Raw genomic sequence first — 19,233 nt, 5'->3', positions numbered from 1 at the left:
AGACAAAGCAGAAGAGAATTTAATTTCAGGTAATTCAGCATTTCCTGAAATGTCCCTGAGATGCTCTATGCAAAAAGCACTCTGTGGTTAAGTAAATTTGAGGATGCTGTATGCTCATATTACCTCCTAGAGCTTGTGAAGTTCATGGTAAAGCACATAATGAAAGTTCAAAGAAGTCCCGTGTTACAGAAATCCAGCATACTCCAAGCTTATCTGACCAGAAAACCTTGGCTTGCTCAACACCGGATCAGGAGCAATGGAATAGTGCTCCATAGACGATTCTTGGAAAATGCTGTCCTGATTCATGCAGTGTGCAAATCTCAGGGGAGTGTGTGCACTCCTAACAATCAATCAGAACTCACAACTACCCAATCACACCTGCTCTCCTGATACTTCAGGTGGAAACAAAACCAACCAACCCAGAAAGACTTGGGCAATGGAAAAGACTCTCCCTCTCTGTTATTAAAATAGCTCACCAGTTGATAGCAGAGGCTCCTCTGTGCCTGGGCAGGATGGACGGGTGGTAAATGATGGAGCCATGCTTTGGACCATCAATTACATCCATGGGGATGAACTGTGTGCAGAAGGGAAGCACGTTTAGCTCAGCACCCACGGATCTGTAGGCTTCTGCAACCTCCTTGATGGTCTTGCCCTTGACTCTCCATCTAGGGAACTTGAACACAGGGGTCCCATCTTTCTCTGCAGCCAAAGCTAAGCACCAAAAAGAAGATTATTTTCATTTTTTAAAGAGTTAGCTATAATGTTATATTGACATAGATTTGTGCATTATAATTTTATATTTCATGAAACATTTATAAATAAAACATGGTAAGGAACAGTTCAGATTGAGGCCAGAATTTGATGTGTTGTAATTGCAGTGTTCTCTAGCCATTTTTTTAATGTGATGCTTACCTACATATTTAAGGCATAATGTATTTGAACTGAAAGGTTTGTGGCTAGAGTTCAGCTTGAGATTGTAACAGCAGCTTTTTCTTTTCTTTTATAGATCCTTTAATACTTTCATATCATTTCTGATGACTTTATTGCTGATAGAACCCTTTAAAGAACATTCTTTTAGATCTGGAGCCAAGTGCCAGGACTTTGTCCCCAAATTAAAAATATTCCACCTCTGGTACAACTGGAAAACCTTGAATCTCCCCCTTCTCTGCACAGGGCAAACTGTGGACCAGAACAAATTCTCTCTACCCAACAGGCGGGTCCCAAAAGGCAAATGTTGAGCTGAATTCTTTTAAATTCAGCAAACAAGTAAGTTAGTGGAGGTCAGAGATAAAAAATGGGGCATCCACCTCCAGCTCCCCTGGAAGGAATCGTCAGACTGGAGCAGATCCAGGTCTGCTGTCTGGGCACAGTGTTGTTCTTCCCCACACAAAAGGCTCCATTCTAACCGTGAAAATGGAAGGGGCTTCCCAAGGAGAAACAGCAAAGGCCCATGTTTTCCATAATAAAATATCATTTGTACTATGCATCTTATATCTTAAGTATATATATTGTTTAACAGTATATATTTTGTGTATAAATCATGTATTAAAATATCATAGTTTTTAAATTATTGATTTATTTGAGAGTGGGAAGAGAGGAAGTGATGGAAAGTTGGAGCTCCTAACCTCCTATCCCCAAATGCCTGCGATGGCCACGGCTGAGCGGAGGCCACAGCCAGGTGTCAGGAATTCAATACTGGTCTCCTACTTGGGAGGCAGAAACCCAACTAATTGAACCATTGCCTCTGCCTCTCACCATCTACATTAGCAAGGAACTGGAGTCAGGAGCTGGAGCCTGGAATCACACCCTGGACTCCAGTATGGGATACAGGTGTCCTAACTGCTAGACTAAACACATGCTTCCTGACTGATAGATTAATATATGGTATTATATATTAATAATAGAATCTAAACTTAATATATAACAGTACATGCGGGTACTTCAAAAAGTTCATGGACAATGGAATTAGAAGTTTATTTTCACATAAAAAATTGAGATCCATGTAGTTTTTGCATAATATACATTTTCCATGAGCTTTTTGGAGATTCCTTGCACATATTAATTTTAGCCAATCTCCAGATGCCTTGACTAAAGACATTTTCTGGCATTTTTATCCACATCCAAACATCAAAATTCATTGACTCAGGAGGAGATGATGCCGCTAGCACAAAATCTGAATGCTGAAGGCTAAGCAAGTCCTGAAGGACTCTGGCTGTCAAGGTTAGGTTTCTGGAAGAATTGGAGGGATGAGCTCAATAATGGTCACACACGTGAATGTTCACACGAAGTCTCCAAACTGAACTCATGTGTTAGATGGCAGGATAAATGGTGGTCAATAAATGGGACAGTGGGAGAAAACCATGGGAGGTTTTAGGAGAAAGGTGGAGTCGGGGAGACACCAAAGCCTTCCTTGTAAAACTACTCCACTGAGACACTGGGTGTTTGAAGATCTGGGCACTGGTCTCCTGTTTTGATGTGCGGCTGTCCAAGTGCTACTGTTGGTTGCCCTAGTTGGTGATTCTGACCACAAGAATAATCAGTTCCTGTCACTCCTGCCTGGTTATTATGAACCAGGCATAGTGCTAAGCACTTGGTATACATTATCTCATTTAATCCTCGCAGCAGTAGCCACGTGAGACAGGTACCACTGACCTGAAATTTACCAAGATTAACTGCATTGCTCAAGGTCACACAGCTAGTAAGTGGCAGAGTTAGAACTAATTCTGTGACTCTGAATGTACGATGTTAACCACGCACTGGGCCACCTCCTATCTTACTCTGTTAATCAGGGCTTTTTCCTTTGCTGGAATTAGATCATGAGTCTAAATGGCCATGACCAACAGAAAGGAGGGTCTAACCCTGGGCCAAGGTGGTAGAGAAGTTTATTTCCCAGGATTCTTTCTGAAATGAAGGGAAAAAGTCATATACTTGCAACACTTCTCAAGTCCACGAACAAGGCAGAGGCTCCTAGTTGACCCTCTGTATCCTTTAGCATGGATGGTTTAGCTCCCTGGGTTAGCTGAACACAAAACCACCCCAAGTAAAATCTGTATTTCTCAGTCTCTCTGGAAAATAGATTTGGCCTGTGTCTACGTTCTGACAAGGGGTTGGGAGTAGAGGCAATGCTCCTACATGAAACTTCTGGATCGTGCCCCCTGAGAAAGGGCTTGCCCTCCCCTTCCTACCTGTCCCTTCCTGCTTGCTGGCATGCAGCTTTGATAGCGCAGACTGGGGCTGTCCCCTTGGACTATGCCATGCAGGCCCAGTATCTGCAACACCAAAGCAGCAAATCGAAAGAGCGTGCACTGTGATGAGTGTAGAGTGGCTGCGCCCGCTCTGGTGACCAGCCCAGACTTGGCAGCGACGGAGCCAGCTGAGCCACGAGGCACTCACCCAGTGGATCAGCTTTCCCATCCCTGTCTGGAACCGTGAACACCCCCACGACTCGGTGGCCCTCTTTGCGCAGATGGTTGTAGACTTCCTGTCCAAACAGGCTCTGGCCAATCAGTGCCAACTTCAGCTTGTTTTTGAAAGAAATCTGCAAAACAATTTGATGATGACTGATGTAAGCATGGATAGAAGACATGGGTAATGAACATCATTTTTTCAATCATACAAGATGAGGATTACAGAAGACTCGAAGATCTATGAAATGGAATTTGTATTGACATTTACTGAACCCAGACTATATTACCTATAGATATTTGTAAAAATAATTTGTAAAAATACCTAGTATTTGTAAGAATACCTAAGTATTTCTTCTTTTCCCTTTAATTACCTTGATTATTCATTTTAAATCATTGAGATTGCATACATATATATATATATTTAACAATTTATTTATTTATTTGAAAGGCAGAGTTACAGAAAAGCAGAGGCAGAGAGAGAGGTTTTCCATCAACTGGTTCACTCCCCAAATAGCCACAACAGCCAGAGCTGGGCCTATCCAAAGCCAGGAGCTAGGAGCTTCTTCCAGATCTCCCATGTGGATGCAGGGGCCCAAGAACTTGGGCCATCCTCTACTGCTTTCCCAGGCCATAGCAGAGAGTTGGATTGGAAGTGGAGCAGCCGGGACTTGAACCAGCACCCATATGGGATGCTGGCACTGCAAGTGGCAGCTTTACCTGCCACACCACAGCACCGGCCCCAGATTGCATATATTTTTACAAGCTGCCTCAATCAATTCCTTGGGTAAAGCGAGGCCAGATATAAAGAAAGAAGTTTAAGTCATAGGATCTTAACACTGAACAAGATCACTTCAACACAGAAGTCGAATTTGCATCACAGACATAAGGATTGGACCCAAAGAGAGTAAGATCTACATTCACTAAAACATAGGGGCAAAGAGCACAGACCCTAGAAATCAGCTCAGGCCAAAAACCTAGCAGCACCTCTTAGTTGTGTGACCTGAAGCAAGTAACCAACTTTTATTTGCGTTTTCTCCCTCACTGGTAAAATGGGAGTAATAATACCAACCTCACACAGCCTTGTTAGAAATGAATGACTTACTATGCAGAGTTCAGTGCAGGGTTTTGTGTTACAGAGACAGTATGTCTACGTCATAATGTTGTTAAAGTCTTGTATATACTAGCCTGTTGTGTATTTTTTCATGTAGTACAGAATTCATGAAATCCCCGGGAAGTGCTCAAGAACTAGCTTGATCTATTGTAACACTTCTCATAGTCCTTATTGATTTCTTAGAAGTTTGGCACAAACTCATTTGGTGTCAAATCTGACCCGAACTGACGTCACGCTACTTAGAAGTGTTTATTTATAACATTTATGAGACTCTGAAAATCTTCATAAGCTTACTGCAGAAAAGTCCATGTGTCAGGTTGCAAGGACTGCCCCAGAGCCTGCTAAGAATTCAACACACTATCCATTTAACTTTGTAAAATGTGAATAATTCCCAACTCTAAAACACGCATGGCCTCAATGCTTTCAGACAAGCATGGAGGCCTGAACATCATTTCATTTCACTTAATTCTTACACCCATGCTGTTTTGTTATCTGCCACTTTGCACCATTTTTGGAACAAAGGAACTGAGGCTTAGAAATGTCAAGTATGGGGCCAGCACTGTGGTGTAGCAGGTAAAGCCACCGCCTGCAGTGCCAGGGTTCAAGTCCCAGCTGCTCCACTCCCCATCCAGCTCTCTGTTATGGCCTGGGGAAGCAGTCGAAGATGGCCCAAGACCTTGGGCCCCTGCACCCACATGGGAAACCCGGAAGAAGCTCCTGGCTCCTGGCTTTGGATCAGTGCAGCTCTGGCCATTGCAGCCAATTGGGAAGTGAACCAGTAGATGGAAGACTTCTCTCTCTCTCTCTCCCTCCTTTTCTCCCTCTGTGTAACTCTGACCTTCAAATAAATAAATAGAAATGTAACTTCAAAAAGTTCATGGGAAATTGGAGTTAAAAGATAAGTTGATTTAATGTAAAATATTTTTATATCCATGCATATTCGGGTCTTCAAAATGTTTGTAGCAATGTAGATTATGAAAAAAACCATGCATGATTTCAAAATCCTTTTACATCAAAACAAAATTATCTTTTAATTCCATGAACTTTTTGAAGTTTCCTTGCATATCACTAAGATCCACTGCTAGAAGAGGGAAGAATCTGGGATTTGAGTCAAGATCTGTCTGAATCCAAAGCCCACATATTGACTTAAAAATAAAACAATTAAAAGAAACTGTTACTATTCATATCTTCTATTTCTTTCTCCTTTTTAAAAGTATTTTTTCTTATTTATTTTAAAGGCAGAGTGATAGAGACAGAGGGAAGGACAAAGAAAGAGATCAGTCATTTGCTGGTTCACCCCCCAAGTGCCCATAACAGCCAGGGCTAGGCCAGGTCTAAGGCAGGAACCAGGAGCTTCATCCAAGTCTCCCACATGGGTGGCAGGAACCCAAGCACCTGGGCCATCATCTGCTTCCCAGGCACATAACCAGGAAACTGAATTACAAGTGGAGGTGGGATTCGATTCCAGGCACTCCGATATAGTACGTGGGCATTCCAGGCTGTGGCTTAACTGCCCCTCTATTACTTTATATAGTAACATCGATACACAAAAATACATTGATTATACAGAAGTAACACCATATAGAAAAAATGGCACTAAAAGGGTTAGTTTAAAAGAGTGTCTTTGAGCAATTTCAGTTCCCGTAAATTCTCACAAAGCAGAGCTAAGGGTCATCCGTTGCCATGGTGACTGTTGAGCCCATGATGAAAAGCCAGCAGGTGGATGAGGCTAAACGCGGGACTCCTGTGGTGCGGAGATGGTGGCCAGAGCATCGGCCTTCCTGTGTGCTTTCCTGCTCAGTGACGGGCCCATCCCAGCTCCTCGGGAACTCCCACCTTACAGTCTCCCATGTGAGACTGTGGGCTCACAGGACTCGGGGTAGGAATCTCTGACATCCTAGAAACTCATTCTACATTAGTCAACACTCACTGTTAAAAATCGGATTATGAAGAAACTGCATTCCCACTTTATTAAGGGCATAGATAAAATTTTTTCTCAGAAATGAACTACAAAGGATATCTGATCACAACTTCTCTGTAACTGAGCGGATAATTAAACAGTTAAGGTTTTTTCTTCTTTTAAAGATTTATTTATTTATTTATTTGAAAGAGTTACAGAGGGAGAGATAGAGACAGAGAGAGAGGTCTTCCATCTGCTGGTTCAATCCCCAGATGGCTGCAACTGCAGGAGCTGCACTGATCTGAAGCCAGAAGCCAGGAGCTTCTTCCGGGTCTCCCATGCGGGTGCAGGGACCCAAGGACGTGGGCCATCTTCCACTGTTTTCCCAGGCCATAGTAGAGAGCTGGACAGGAAGTGGAACAGCCGGGTCTCGAACCGGTGCCGTGACACAGTAGGTTAATCCGCCTGCAGCTCCGGCATCCCATATGGGCACCAGCCCCCACTTCTCCACTTCTGATCCAGCTCCCCGCTAACACTCCTGGGAAAGAAGCAGAAGATGGCCCAAGTGCTTGGGCCCCTCCAGCCATGTAGGAGACCTGGATGAAGCTCCTGACTCCTGGCTTCAGCCTGGCCCAGCCCTGGCCGTTGCAGCCAATTGGGGAGTGAGCCAGAGGATGGAAGATACTGTTCTCCCCATCACTCTGCCTTTCAAATAAATAAATAAATCATTAAAAAAAAGCTTTTCCAGAGTCAGCCATGTTTTTAATCTCACAAGAGTATAATTAAGCAAGCTTCAACATCTAACAAATACTTGGAAACAAACAGATTAACTCTGTAACAACAGCAAGTTCACATAAAAGAATGCATAGTAGACAATGTAATCTCCTCTTTTCCAAAAAAAATCAGCATGTTCTATCAGTGTTCTATCTTCAAATACCATAATTAGTGCTGTTGCTTGAAATAATGTTGGCCATCTTACAATTGTGTCCTTACCTCAAATCATTACCAATGCCATATATTTTAAGACATCTAAAATACTAGTTTTTTTTGTTGTTGTTGTTGTTTTTTTACAGGCAGAGTTAGACAGTGAGAGAGAGAGAGAGAGAGAGAGTGAGAGAGGGAGAAAGGTCTTCCTTCCACTGGTTCACCCCCCAAATGGCTGCTAAGCCAGTGCTGCGCCAATCCGAAGCCAGGAGCCAGGTGCTTCCTCCTGATCTCCCATGCGGATGCAGGGGCCCAAGCACTTGGGCCATCCTCCACTGCCTTCCCGGGCCACAGCAGAGAGCTGGACTGGAAGAGGAGCAACCGGGACAGAATCCGGCGCCCCAACCGGGACTAGAACCTGGGCTGCCTGCGCCGCAGGCGGAGGATTAGCCAAGTGAGCCATGGCGCTGGCTAAAATACTACTTTTAAGACATTACTGCGGCACAGTGGGTTAAACCACTGCCTCTGACACTTGCATCCTGTATGAGCGCCAGTTCAAATCTCACCGCTGCACTCCTGATCCAGCTCTGCGCTCATGTGCCTGGGAAAGCAGGGGAAGATGGCCCCAGTGCTTGGGCCCCTGCCACCCAAGTGGGAAACCCAGATGGAGTTCCAGGCTCCTGGCTTTGTCCTGGCCTAGTTCCAGCTGTTGCAGACATCTGGGGAGTGAACCAGAGGATGAGAGATATCTGTCTTTCCCTCTCTCTAGTTCTGCCTTTCAATAAACAAATAAATCTTAAAAAAAAAAAAAAAAAAAAGACCACAAGGGACCAGCTGATTCCAATGTAACAGGCTGCTCGGCTGTCATCTGGTTATTCAGAGTTCAATTCCAGATTTAATACTCTCATTTAAAGAAACCCTGCCTGGATTTTTGGCCTGCCAGGATTACATCCACTGAAACGCTTTCTGGGCTTCAGGCTAAAGCTGAAGCTATAAAAGGTGAGTTTCCAGCACTGGGAAATGTTCAGATTGTAGAACTGTGTGTTTATAGCAGGGATCCATTAAAGTCTCCTGGGATACTTTACCTTAGTCTTATTTCTCCAAGCATGTTCTGAGGATTGAATGCCCATGTTAGCAGAACCAACAGGGAGGATATGTTTCAAATATGGGTTCCTGGCCCCCACCCTGATCTCCTGGGCCTGAGTCCCAGGCCTGGGAAGCTGCATTTTAACAACTCCCCAGTGACCCGTGGGCACACCAAGGCTGAGTCCCTGCTCTCGGGAGAACCTGTTTTAGCCCCCAACAACAATGATTCTGCCCTGGGAGTTGGGGCAACAAGACAGGGTGGAAATGTTAGCAAATATTTGAGGAGAGCCTAGTGTGTGTCAGGTATTACACACAGATCACCTCACTGGATCGCCCGAGGACTCCCAGAGGCAGGCATCACTGACCCATTGTTACAGATGAAGAAATTAAAGTGCAGAGATGCCAAGATGGAGCCTACCGCCAAATAGCTACTAAGTGGCAGTGCTAAGAGTCCATCTCCATCAGTTATTGTCCCAGTGCCCATTCGTTTCCCCACAACCCCAGAGGTGCAATTTTCAGCCGGGCCCCATTTCCCCCATCCATTAAAATTAGAAACAATAGGGGTGAAGTGACACCCTGACAAGAGGTGTACCCAAGAGTCCATCTTGAGAAAGCATCCTGCACCGTGGGATCATGGTGTAAATCTAAGACAATAATAATACCCCTCCTCCTGCTTGGCAAAACATAGAAACTCCCCAGCATGATCGCTCAAGCTTAGAACAGATAGGCTGCACCTGGACTAATGTTAAGATTGTAATTTGTCTATGTCCCACATATGATTTAGGTTGGTACCTGGATTGATGTCAAGACTGTGACTGGTATTAAGAATGTAATTGATGTTAGTTTCCCATAGGCTTTAGGTCACCTTGACCCTCATAACCATGTGTCCCCCTGATCCTAGCAACCATGTATTCCCCCTCCCCTCCTTGTGGTTTTTGCTTTTAGAAGCTCAATTGCTTTGAGCTTCAGGGTCAGGAGTTCTTTAGGACATGAGCCTGCTCGCCACTGCCAGCAATAAAGGACCGTCAAATTTTATCAATGTGCAGTGCTCCTCTGTTTGCACTCACTCAGGTACAACAGGGGCCAGTGTTGTAGTGTAGTGGGCAAAGCCGCCACCTGCAGCGCTGGCATCCCACATGGGCACCAGTCCGAGAGCCAGCTGCTCCACTTCTGATTCGCCTGGGAAGCAGTCCTTGGCACCTGCATCCATGTGGGAGACCCGGAAGAAGCTCCTGCTGTTTTGGCCATTTGGGGAGTGAACAGGCAGATAGAAGATCTCTCTCTCTCTGTCTCTCCCTCTCTCTGTTACTCTTCCTTTCAAATAAATAAATGTTTGAAAAAAAGTTTTGAAAGAAAAAATCATCATCGTAATAGTACCTATCTCATAGGGGAGGTATAAGGCTTCAATAGGATAGAGGATGCAATATATCAGTGCAATAAGTAGTAATAGTAAATGCTCAATCAATGTCAACTATTATTATTATCACAAGAGCACAAGCAGTACTTAGGTAAATAACCATGATGATGATGAATGTTTCCTATGTAAATGAGCCAGGTACTGTACTGAGACCTCTACATTCATTCAGAAAAATATTTCTCAAGTGTTGATTATATATCTTTCTTTTAATTCCATCTTAGCAAAGATAACTGTGTCAAGATTTTTAGGAAGTTTCACATCAGTAGGCAAATTTCTGACTTTTCTTTAAAAATGTAGAGGTTTGCCAACCCTGGTCTACATTCCCACATTGCAGCTGTCAGCCGGAGCCAAGCAGAGGCAGCCCCATGAACTCCAACCAGCCTTTCCCTGCACCCAGTGCAGCCCTTCATTTTCCTTACCTGTTTGGCTTCTGTAAGCATTTCTTTCTGAGACCCCTACGTGAAAGGTACAAAGAAATTGTCCCTGTCCTAAGAAATTCACTAATTAGTAGAGAGGACACCCAGCCAAGTAAAGACGCATTGAATGGAACATAATGTGCTAGGGTCTCAGAGCACAGGGAACTCCTTTGCTGAATCTGAGGGGTGGTGACAAATGACACCCAGAGAGAGGCCTTAGGGAGGGCTCTAAATGATTCGGACCTCACCATGAAGAGCGAGGTTCGCACTGCACGACTTTAAGCGGGAAGTGACACAGTGTAATGCTATGTTAACAGGCTGTCCAGCACTGCCGTGCAGGCGTAATCCACCTTCAGGACACTCACAGGACGCATCCGGAGGCGTGGGAAAGCCCACACTCCCCATTTTAACAAACCCTCATACAAACAGAGGCTAGGAATTAGACTTCATATATAGCTGATTCTGCACGAGAGTCAGCCAAGACTCAGGAGACCATTCTAAGCGATAACTTGCGCAACTTGGTTTTCTGTTGCATCATAATGTTAACAAAATATTCACGTGGACTTTCCTGGATATCTGGCCAACATTTTTTTTTCCCACCATAAAGAAAGACAAAAGGATTTTTAAAAATGGCTGTCAAGACTGGGGCCTATTCAGAGGTGAGGCCACGAGGGGGATGCCCAGAACCTGGAGGCCAGACAGAGCCTAAAGGGCCAGGCGACAGATCAAGGACTTTGAGTAAAGGACTGGAGTGCACAGCCATGACTTCAGTGCTTAGCATTTGCCTATAGTATTTTTAAAGATTTATTTATTTATTTGAAAGAGTTACACAGAGAGAGAAGGAAAGGCAGAGAGAGAGAGAGAGAGAGAGAGAGGTCTTCCATCTGCTGGTTCACTCCCCAGATGGCCATAAAGGCGAGGGGCTGAGCCAATCTGAAGCCAGGAGCTTCTTCTGGGTCTCCCACACAGGTGCAGGGGCCCAAGGACTTGGGCCATCTTCTACTGCTTTCCCAGGCCATAGCAGAGAGCTGGATCAGAAGTGGAGCAGCTGGGACTCGAACCGGCACCCATATGGGATGCCAGCACTGCAGGCGGCAGCTTTACCCGCTATGCCAGAGCGCCGGCCCCACAATCTCCTTATTAATAAAGAAAAGAGGGGCAAGCATGTGGCAGGTTGATTGAGTTGCTGCCTGGGATGCGTGCATCGCATATTGGCATGCCTAGTTCGAATCCCAGCTACTCTGTTTCCTATCCAGCTTCCTGCTGATGCACACCCTGGGAGCAGCAGATGATGGCTCAAGTCCTTGGGTCTCTCCCATCCATGTGGGAGGCCCTCATGGAGTTCTAGGTTCCTGGCTTCATCCAGGCCTTGCCCTAGCTGTTGTGGGCTTTTGGGGAATGAACCAGCAGATGGAAAAATCTCTCTGTCTCTTTGCCTTTCAAATAAAATGAAGATCATATAAATGAAAATGAAATAATACTGTCAATTATGTTCCCTAATTTTTGCTGGCACATTTTCTTTTTCTTTTTTTTAAGATTTATTTTAGGGGCCAGCATCGTGATATAGCAGGTCAAGCCTCCGCCTGTGATGCGGGTAGCCCATATGGGCACCGACTTGAGATCCGGATGCCCCACTTATGATCCAGCTCCCTGGTAATGAGCCTGGGAAAGCAGTGGAGGATGACCCAAGTCTTTGGGTTCTTGCACCCACATGGGAGACCTGGAAGAAGCACTGGCTTCAACCTGGCTCAGCCTGGCCATTTTGGCCATTTGAGGAGTGAACCAGCAGATGGAAGATCTGTGTGTCTCTCGCCTCTCTCTGTAACTCTGCCTTTCAAATAAATAAATCTAAAAAGAAAAAAAAGCAGAGTTAGAGAGAGAGAGAGGAACACACACACACACACAGAGTGAGAGAGAGAGATAAAGAGATAAATAGAGAGAGAGAGAAATTCCATCCCTGGTTCACTTCCCAAATGGTTTCAATGACCAGGGCTAGGCCAACCCAAAGCCAGGAGTCTGGAACTCCAGCCTGGTATCCCACAGGAATAGAAAGGGCCTAAGCGCTCAAGGCCATCATCCATTGCCTTCCCAAGTGCAGTAACAGGAAGCTAGATTGGAAGAGGACTGGCTGGGACTCCAATTGGTGATCATATGGGAGGTCAGTGTCACAGGCAGCAGCTTAACCTGCAGTACCACAACACAGGCCCCATGTTCATTCTTTAAAACTGCCACAGTGTAGAAATGTCTCAATTGATTTGTTCATGTCTCCATTGAGAGATATTTTGGCATGTACTATGTCACTGATACAAATAACATGGCAATGGATATTCATGTACCTGCTTTCTGTGCCCATGTGGAAATGTTTTTCTCAGTTAGACACATATAAGTGAAACTGCAAGATCATTTTTAAAACTTAAATGTTAATGGATAGCATCAAATTCCCTTTTAGAGTATTGGAAGAACTGTTTTCTCACCCCTGCCTACACACAATATTGCAAAACTCTAATTTTTGCCAACTTGATAAGTTAAACGGATATCTTGTTCTAATTTGCATTTCTTGCTTGAGTGTCTTTTCATATTTTATTGTCCATTTATGTATTGCTTTTGGTGTATTGCGTTATTTGATGTATTATGTATCATCCTTTACCTAAAAAACTCAGGTTTAATAGTCTGTCCCACTAATATACAAATTCCTGGAAAGCTGGGACCATTTCTTTCTTGTTGTTTTATCCTTTTTGGCTGTGAGACTGACAGTGTTACTTAACTTTTCTGGGTCTTCCTTTCCTCATCTGTGAAATGGGCATAATTATAGTTCCTACATTGGGATGTGATAGGATCAAAGGACTGTACACATTTTCACTTAGATTAGTGCCTGGCGCACAGGAAGTGCTATATCAGTGTGATGCACTGTAAGGCTCTCATGAGAGCCAAGAAGATGCCAGCACAGGCTCCCAAACCTCCAGACTGTAAGCTGAGCAAACCTCTTTTCTTTATATAGTGCCCAGCCTCAGCTATTTCATTATAGCAATAGCAAACACAGTAAGACAAGGGTACAGTTAGCATGCAGCAAAATGCATCCTTTTTAGTGTCCTGTGAGTTTTGGCAAACACATAGTTCCGTAATCACTACCATAATCAAACTATAGAACCATTCCATCACTTGCCCAAGTTTTTATGCCTGTTTATAATCAATCCTTCCTATCCCAGCCCCTGAAACCGACAGATCTTTTTTCTTTATTAATTTATTAATTAATTCAAAAGTCAATGTGACAGAGGGAAGGAGAGACACACACAGAGAGGGGGAGGGAGAGACTGTCCATCCTCTAGCTCACGCCCCAAATGCCTGGGCCAGGCTAAAACTTGAGCCAGGGGCAGGAACTGAGGTGTTTGGGTCGACATCATCTGCTGCCTCCCAGGTGCAATAGCAGGAAGCTGGATCAGAAGGACTCAATTCCAGGCACTCTGATATGGGATGTGGCCATCCCACATGGTGGCAGAACCTGCTGTGCCACACACTTCCCCAGTGACCTTTATTTCTATCTCTATAGTTTTACCCTTTCCAAAATGTCAGATGAATGAAATAATAAAATATGTAGCCTTTGAAGTCTGGTTCCTTATACTTAGTGTATGTATCTGAGTTTCATCTGTGTTGTGCGTATTGGTAGTTATTCATGTTTTTCCTCCCTAAGTAGAGTCTTAAAAAAAAAAGATTTTATTTGAGAGGTAGAGTTACAGACAGTGAGGGAGAGAGACAGAGAGGTCTTCCATCCTCTGGTTCACTCCCCAAATGGCTGCAACGGCCGAAGCCAGGAGCCAGGAGCCAGGAGCTTCCTCCAGTCTCCCACACAGGTGCAGGGCCCAAGCACTTGGGCCATCTTCTACTGCTTTCCCAGGCCATAGCAGAGAGCTGGATCTAAGTAGAGTCTTACCACATGGATGGACATACCACAGTTTATTTGCTCTGCCAGTAGCTGAGACAATAAGCTCTTTCCACTTTTATACACACACACAAAAAAGCCTCTGCAAACATTTTTAAACTGGTTTTTGTGTGAACATAGGTCTCATTTTTCTTAGGTAAACACCCAGGAGTGTGACTGCTGGGTCATACGATAGCTACAGGTTTAGCTATGGTAGAAACGGCCAGTTTTCCAAGGTGGCTGTACCATTTTATATTCCCACCAGTCGTGTATCTGTTTGATTTTGAATAATTCTTACAGAACATAGTCCAAAGGATAGATCCTCATTTTCTATAGGGTAAAACATTTCAAGTTCTCCCAGTGAGGAACCTGTGTTCTTCCCAGCTGTATGTCACTGATTTTCCACAGGTACTCCTGAGGACACACCCTGACCATGCCAGGGGCTTCTCCAGCTATGCCATTTGTCACCTGGGAAGTTTGTCTTGTACTCGTGAAACCTTACACCAGTCCCACCGTGAAGATCTTTTCATTCTGTAAGACTCTCTTCAGCTTTCCATAGTAGACAGTTCAGTGCAAAGCGTTCACAGAGCAGGTGGACAAAACATTGAGGCACAAGCCCCTTGCTTCTGCACCAAGCAGCCCAAGTCCCCTGCTGCCACGTGGTCAGGGAAGCTATGGAGGAGGCCCAAGCACTGGTAGCAGAGCAGGTCTCCACCCTCCCCCCATTTAAAAAACGGTCAAATACTCCTCAGAGTATGGAGAACTGATCACAAGCAGCAAAAGGAATTCTCAGTGCTTGGGTTTGTCTGGGGGACAACAGCCTTCCTGTTTATGCACCTTTGGGTCAGTTCCTGGTGCTACTCAAGCCTTTTCTCTGCCCCTAGGGATTTTACATCTGGACACAGTAGATGCAGGTGGACAGGTGGCTTTGGCAGAGGCGATTCAGAGAAGGCAATTCTGTAACAGCAAGCAGGCACTTCTATGAGCAAAAGCACGTGCCTGGGATGGAGTTTTCTGTTGGTTTCCCTGAACAACCTGGGGTCTGCCTGGACGCCTGGAGGCATCCCTCCCGAGGCCCCCTAGTGCTGAAGGCGGCTCTGCCTGCAACGTGTCTTTTTCCATTTCGGGAGCAGCTGATGCAATTCTAAGTGGAGGGGCTGGGCCCAGGCTCCGTTCTAGCGCTGCAGAGCAACAGTGTTCCAGCGTGGCTGGCCCTGCAGCGCCTGGGAGACCTCAGCCCAGCTCGGTAACGCCGCGTGTGCAGCCATCAGCTGCGAGTGCCATTATCTGCACGGGCCCTGCGTGCCAGTCCCGAGCGCGCCCCCAAGGAGGACCTGGCGGCCTCGCCCCCGCCGCTACGGCTGCATCCAGGGAATGTCACGGTTGGGAGGAAGCAGACTCCGAGCGGCTGTGCCCATCCTGTCAACCCAGCCAGACCCGACGCGTTCAACAAACGGGTCTCGAAGACAATGGCTGGCGGGACGGCGACCCTCCAGGACCCTTCTCTGAAGTCTCCCACTTTCAAAATCGCTGCCTTGGCGTTGAGCGGAGTCTGAGCATCCCTGCCCTCCCCCAACCTCGCCGCCCCGGGGTCTGCAAACCAGGGCAGGGTGGCAGCCGGGACGCCCGGCCGGACGGGACTCACCGGGCTGGAGGAGAAGCGCCGGAGCGCCTGTCCGCCCCCACGCAGCATGCCGGACAGCAGCACGCGCGGCGCGGGCGGCCGAAAGCGGGCGGGACACTCAGCCTGGGCGCGGCCTGCAGCCTTCTGCCCGGGGCAGCCCGGCTCTGGGCTCTCGGCCTCCGAGAGTCCCGGCCCCAGCCGCGGCCCCGCCCCTCCGAGGGCAGAGCCCCGCCCCCTCCAGCGGCCGGAGCCCAGCGGCCAATCCGGTGGGAGTGGGCGGGGCGCGCTGCCGCCCTCTGCAACCTCAGGGCAGCTGCCGCAGAAACCCCGCTCGCTCCTCCGTCGTGGCGGTGGCCCGGGTCCTGCCAGTTACTCAGGCGCTGCGAGATGGATAGGGATCTGCCTCGTCGGGGGCCAGTGCCACCCCGAGTCACGTCCAGAACACAGCCTGGAGAAGGCAACGGGCATGTCCGTCAAGGAGAGCGGCGGGGCGCCTTCGCTAAATCGTACAAGGGTCCGGGTGCCGGGATGGGGGATTGTCCACAACGGTTGGCAAGGGGCCTGGCCCAGAGCTGGTCTCCCACCACGGGTAGCAGGTGCCGTCCTCCTCAGCGGGGCACCTGTCTGGGACCAAGCTCCCGGGCGCAGCGCTCAAGGCCGCCTGCGGGTTGGCCTTGACTCCTGTTCTCGCTGCTATTTGGCACACGTGATTCATCCACACCGCAGTCCGGCCGATCCCTTCCTGGACTGTGTTCCCCAGCAAGGCGTGTCACCTGTCAGTCGTCACCATCTTATCCGTCGAAATTCCTTCTTTGCTTACAGGTGCAGCTCAAATGCTTCTTCTAGAGGCTTTTGTTTCTTTCCTGCCTTAACCTCTTCGCTTCCCTCAGATGACCCTCTTCTTCCCTAACCCGGGCGGGATTTCTGCCCATGCGTGCTTTAAAGGGTCTCTGTGTGTTTCTGGTAGTTGTGTGCCTGGTACCTTCCCTGCTGGACGCTTCGTGCACGCGGAGTCCACGTCTGGTGTTTTAGGGTCTACAGTATCTAGCACTTATCAGAACTTTGAAAACACTTGTTGACAGAAGAAGAGGATGAACGTGTTGTTGTTGATGATGATGATGATCAAAGAGAGAGAGAGAGAGAACCGTCCTTGCAGCTTGGAGAATTTCTGTAGACATCCAGGTTTTGCTGTGAAGACCACCTCTTGCCAAATGCGGGTCTGCATTTTGTGACTGCTCGCTTCTTTTAAACTTCCAAATGTTATGATTCACTTTATTTGTTCTGAGCTGTGTTTACCAGGTCAGGGGTGGGAGAAGAGTGCGGTTTCCGCTGAGTGGGGATCCATAATTACATGTGTCCACTCCAACTTAAAGAAATGTAGAGTTAGTGTTCACTGAAATATAATGAGATGCCCATGATGTCTTTTTTTCCTGGAAGAACCAAAACTGTGGTTCCATCGATAATTAGAGGTTAGGTCAGATACAGTGAGAGAGATGGACAAACCAAAAATTCCCTGCTTGGGGCAGGCATTGGCCCAGTGGTTCAGTTGCTGCCTGAGATGCCCACATCCCATATTGGAATGCCTCGGTTCAAGCCCCTCCTCTGCTTCTGATCCAGCTCCCTGCTAACTCACATTCTGAGAGGCAGCAGGTCGTGGCTCACACACTTGGGCTCCTGCCCCAACGTGGGAGACCTGCCACCCAGGGACAGCTCTGGTTATTGTAGGCTCTGGGGGACTGAACCAGTAGGAGGATCTCTCTGTCTCTCTCCCTTTCAAATAAAATGAAAATAAATAAAAAACAAAAAAGGAAGCACATTTAGAAAGAAACCCTATCAATCTGGATTTCTATGGCCAGCAAAAGTAATCTTCAATAATGAAGATGACATAGTTATTTTTAGAAACTAAACTTGATAGGGTAGACAAGGTGGTGTAATGGGTAAAGCCACTTCCTGAGACCCTGGCATCCCATGTGAGTGCCAGTTCTTCTCCCGATAGCTCCAGTTCTGATCCACAGCTTTCTCCTAATGGCCTGGGAGAGCAGCAGAAGATGATCCAAGTGCTTGGGCCCCTGCTACCCATGTGGGAGATCCAGAAGAATCTCCTGGCTCCTAGCTCCTGGCTCCTGGCTTTGGCCTGGCCCAGACCCAGCTGGTGCCCTGTAACTCTGCCTTTCAAATAAGTAAATAAATCTTTAAAAAATATAGTGTGGATTTATATATGTATATATGAAAATACACAAATGAATATACAATGTAATAGATAATTGTTGGATGTGCTTGGAGAGCTTGGAGGAATGAACTGTTCATTAGGTAGAAAGGAAATAATCCCAGGTGAAGTTCATGGATGAAGGAAAGAAGAGCAATAGAAAATAAAAATATGAAGGTTAAGTTAATATTAACTGTATAAGGCAACAACAATCAAAGTTTAAACATAAATGGAATCAAAATACATAACAACAATGGTGTAAGATTTTCAGGGAGACAGGATGGAGTTAAAGAATTCTATAGTTATGGTATTATCTGGAAATAATGAAGTACTAATATATTTTAGACTTTAATAAGTTAAGGATACATATTATAATCTCTAGTACAACTACCAAAAATAGAGTGGGTAACTACCAGGTTAAAATAGAATGTATGATTATCAAGATAAAAGGATGCTTTTTTAAAAAAAAGATTTATTTATTTGAAAGGCAGAATTAGAGAGAGAGAGAGGGAGAGGCAGAGAGAGGGATCTTCCAACTGTTGATTAACTCCCCCAAATGGCTGCAACTGCCAAGGCTGGGCCAGGCTGAAGCCAAGAGCCAGGAGCTTCATCTGGGTCTCCCACATGGGTGCAGGAGCCCAAGCACCAAAGCCATTCTCTGCTTCCTTCCCAGGCACATTAGCAGGGAGCTGGATCAGAAGTGGAGCAGCTGGGACTTGAACTGAAGGCCATATGTGATGCTGGTGTCAGTTTAATAGCTATGCCACAACGCTGGCTCCAAAAGGATGATTTTAAAAAATGAATCCAGAAGCCAGCGCTGTGATATAATGGGTAAAGCCGCTGCCTGCAGTGCCGTCATCCTTTATGGACACAGGTTCAAGTCCCAGCTGCTCCACTTACAATCCAGCTCTCTGCTATGGCTTGGGAAAGCAGTAGAAGATGGCCCAAGTCCTTGGAACTCATGCACCCATGTAGGAGACCCAGAAGAAGCTCTTGGCTCCTGGCTTTGGATCGGTGCAGCTCCAGCCATTGTGTCTATGTGTGGAGTGAACTAGCAGATGAAAGACCTCTCTCTCTCTCTGCGTCTCTATAACTCCACCTTTCAAATAAGTAAATCTTTAAAAAAATTCAAAGCAAAGTAACAAAGGGAGGAAAAGGAACATGGAACAGGTGGAAAAAATAGAAGGAAATTAGTATGATGTTAGTTTTGAGCTTAAATATTCCAG

General features: G+C 46.2%; 1 protein-coding gene across 1 annotated transcript in view; it reads right to left on the bottom strand.

The window, feature by feature from the left end:
* Nucleotides 1-15,940, bottom strand: part of ALDH1L2 (aldehyde dehydrogenase 1 family member L2) — a 60,770-nt gene extending 44,830 nt beyond the window's left edge. The window contains exons 1-3 of the mRNA XM_062202986.1: nt 15,823-15,940; nt 3,394-3,538; nt 477-711 (exon numbers count right to left, since the gene is read on the bottom strand). Coding sequence (XP_062058970.1) covers nt 477-711; nt 3,394-3,538; nt 15,823-15,870 — 428 coding nt within the window. The 5' untranslated portion in view covers nt 15,871-15,940. The remainder of the gene's footprint in view (nt 1-476; nt 712-3,393; nt 3,539-15,822) is intronic.
* Nucleotides 15,941-19,233: the final 3,293 nt, after the last annotated feature.

This window comes from Lepus europaeus, chromosome 10, assembly GCF_033115175.1.
Source record: "Lepus europaeus isolate LE1 chromosome 10, mLepTim1.pri, whole genome shotgun sequence".
NCBI classification, from domain to species: domain Eukaryota; kingdom Metazoa; phylum Chordata; class Mammalia; order Lagomorpha; family Leporidae; genus Lepus; species Lepus europaeus.
This window is presented reverse-complemented; position numbering and strand designations above follow the sequence as displayed.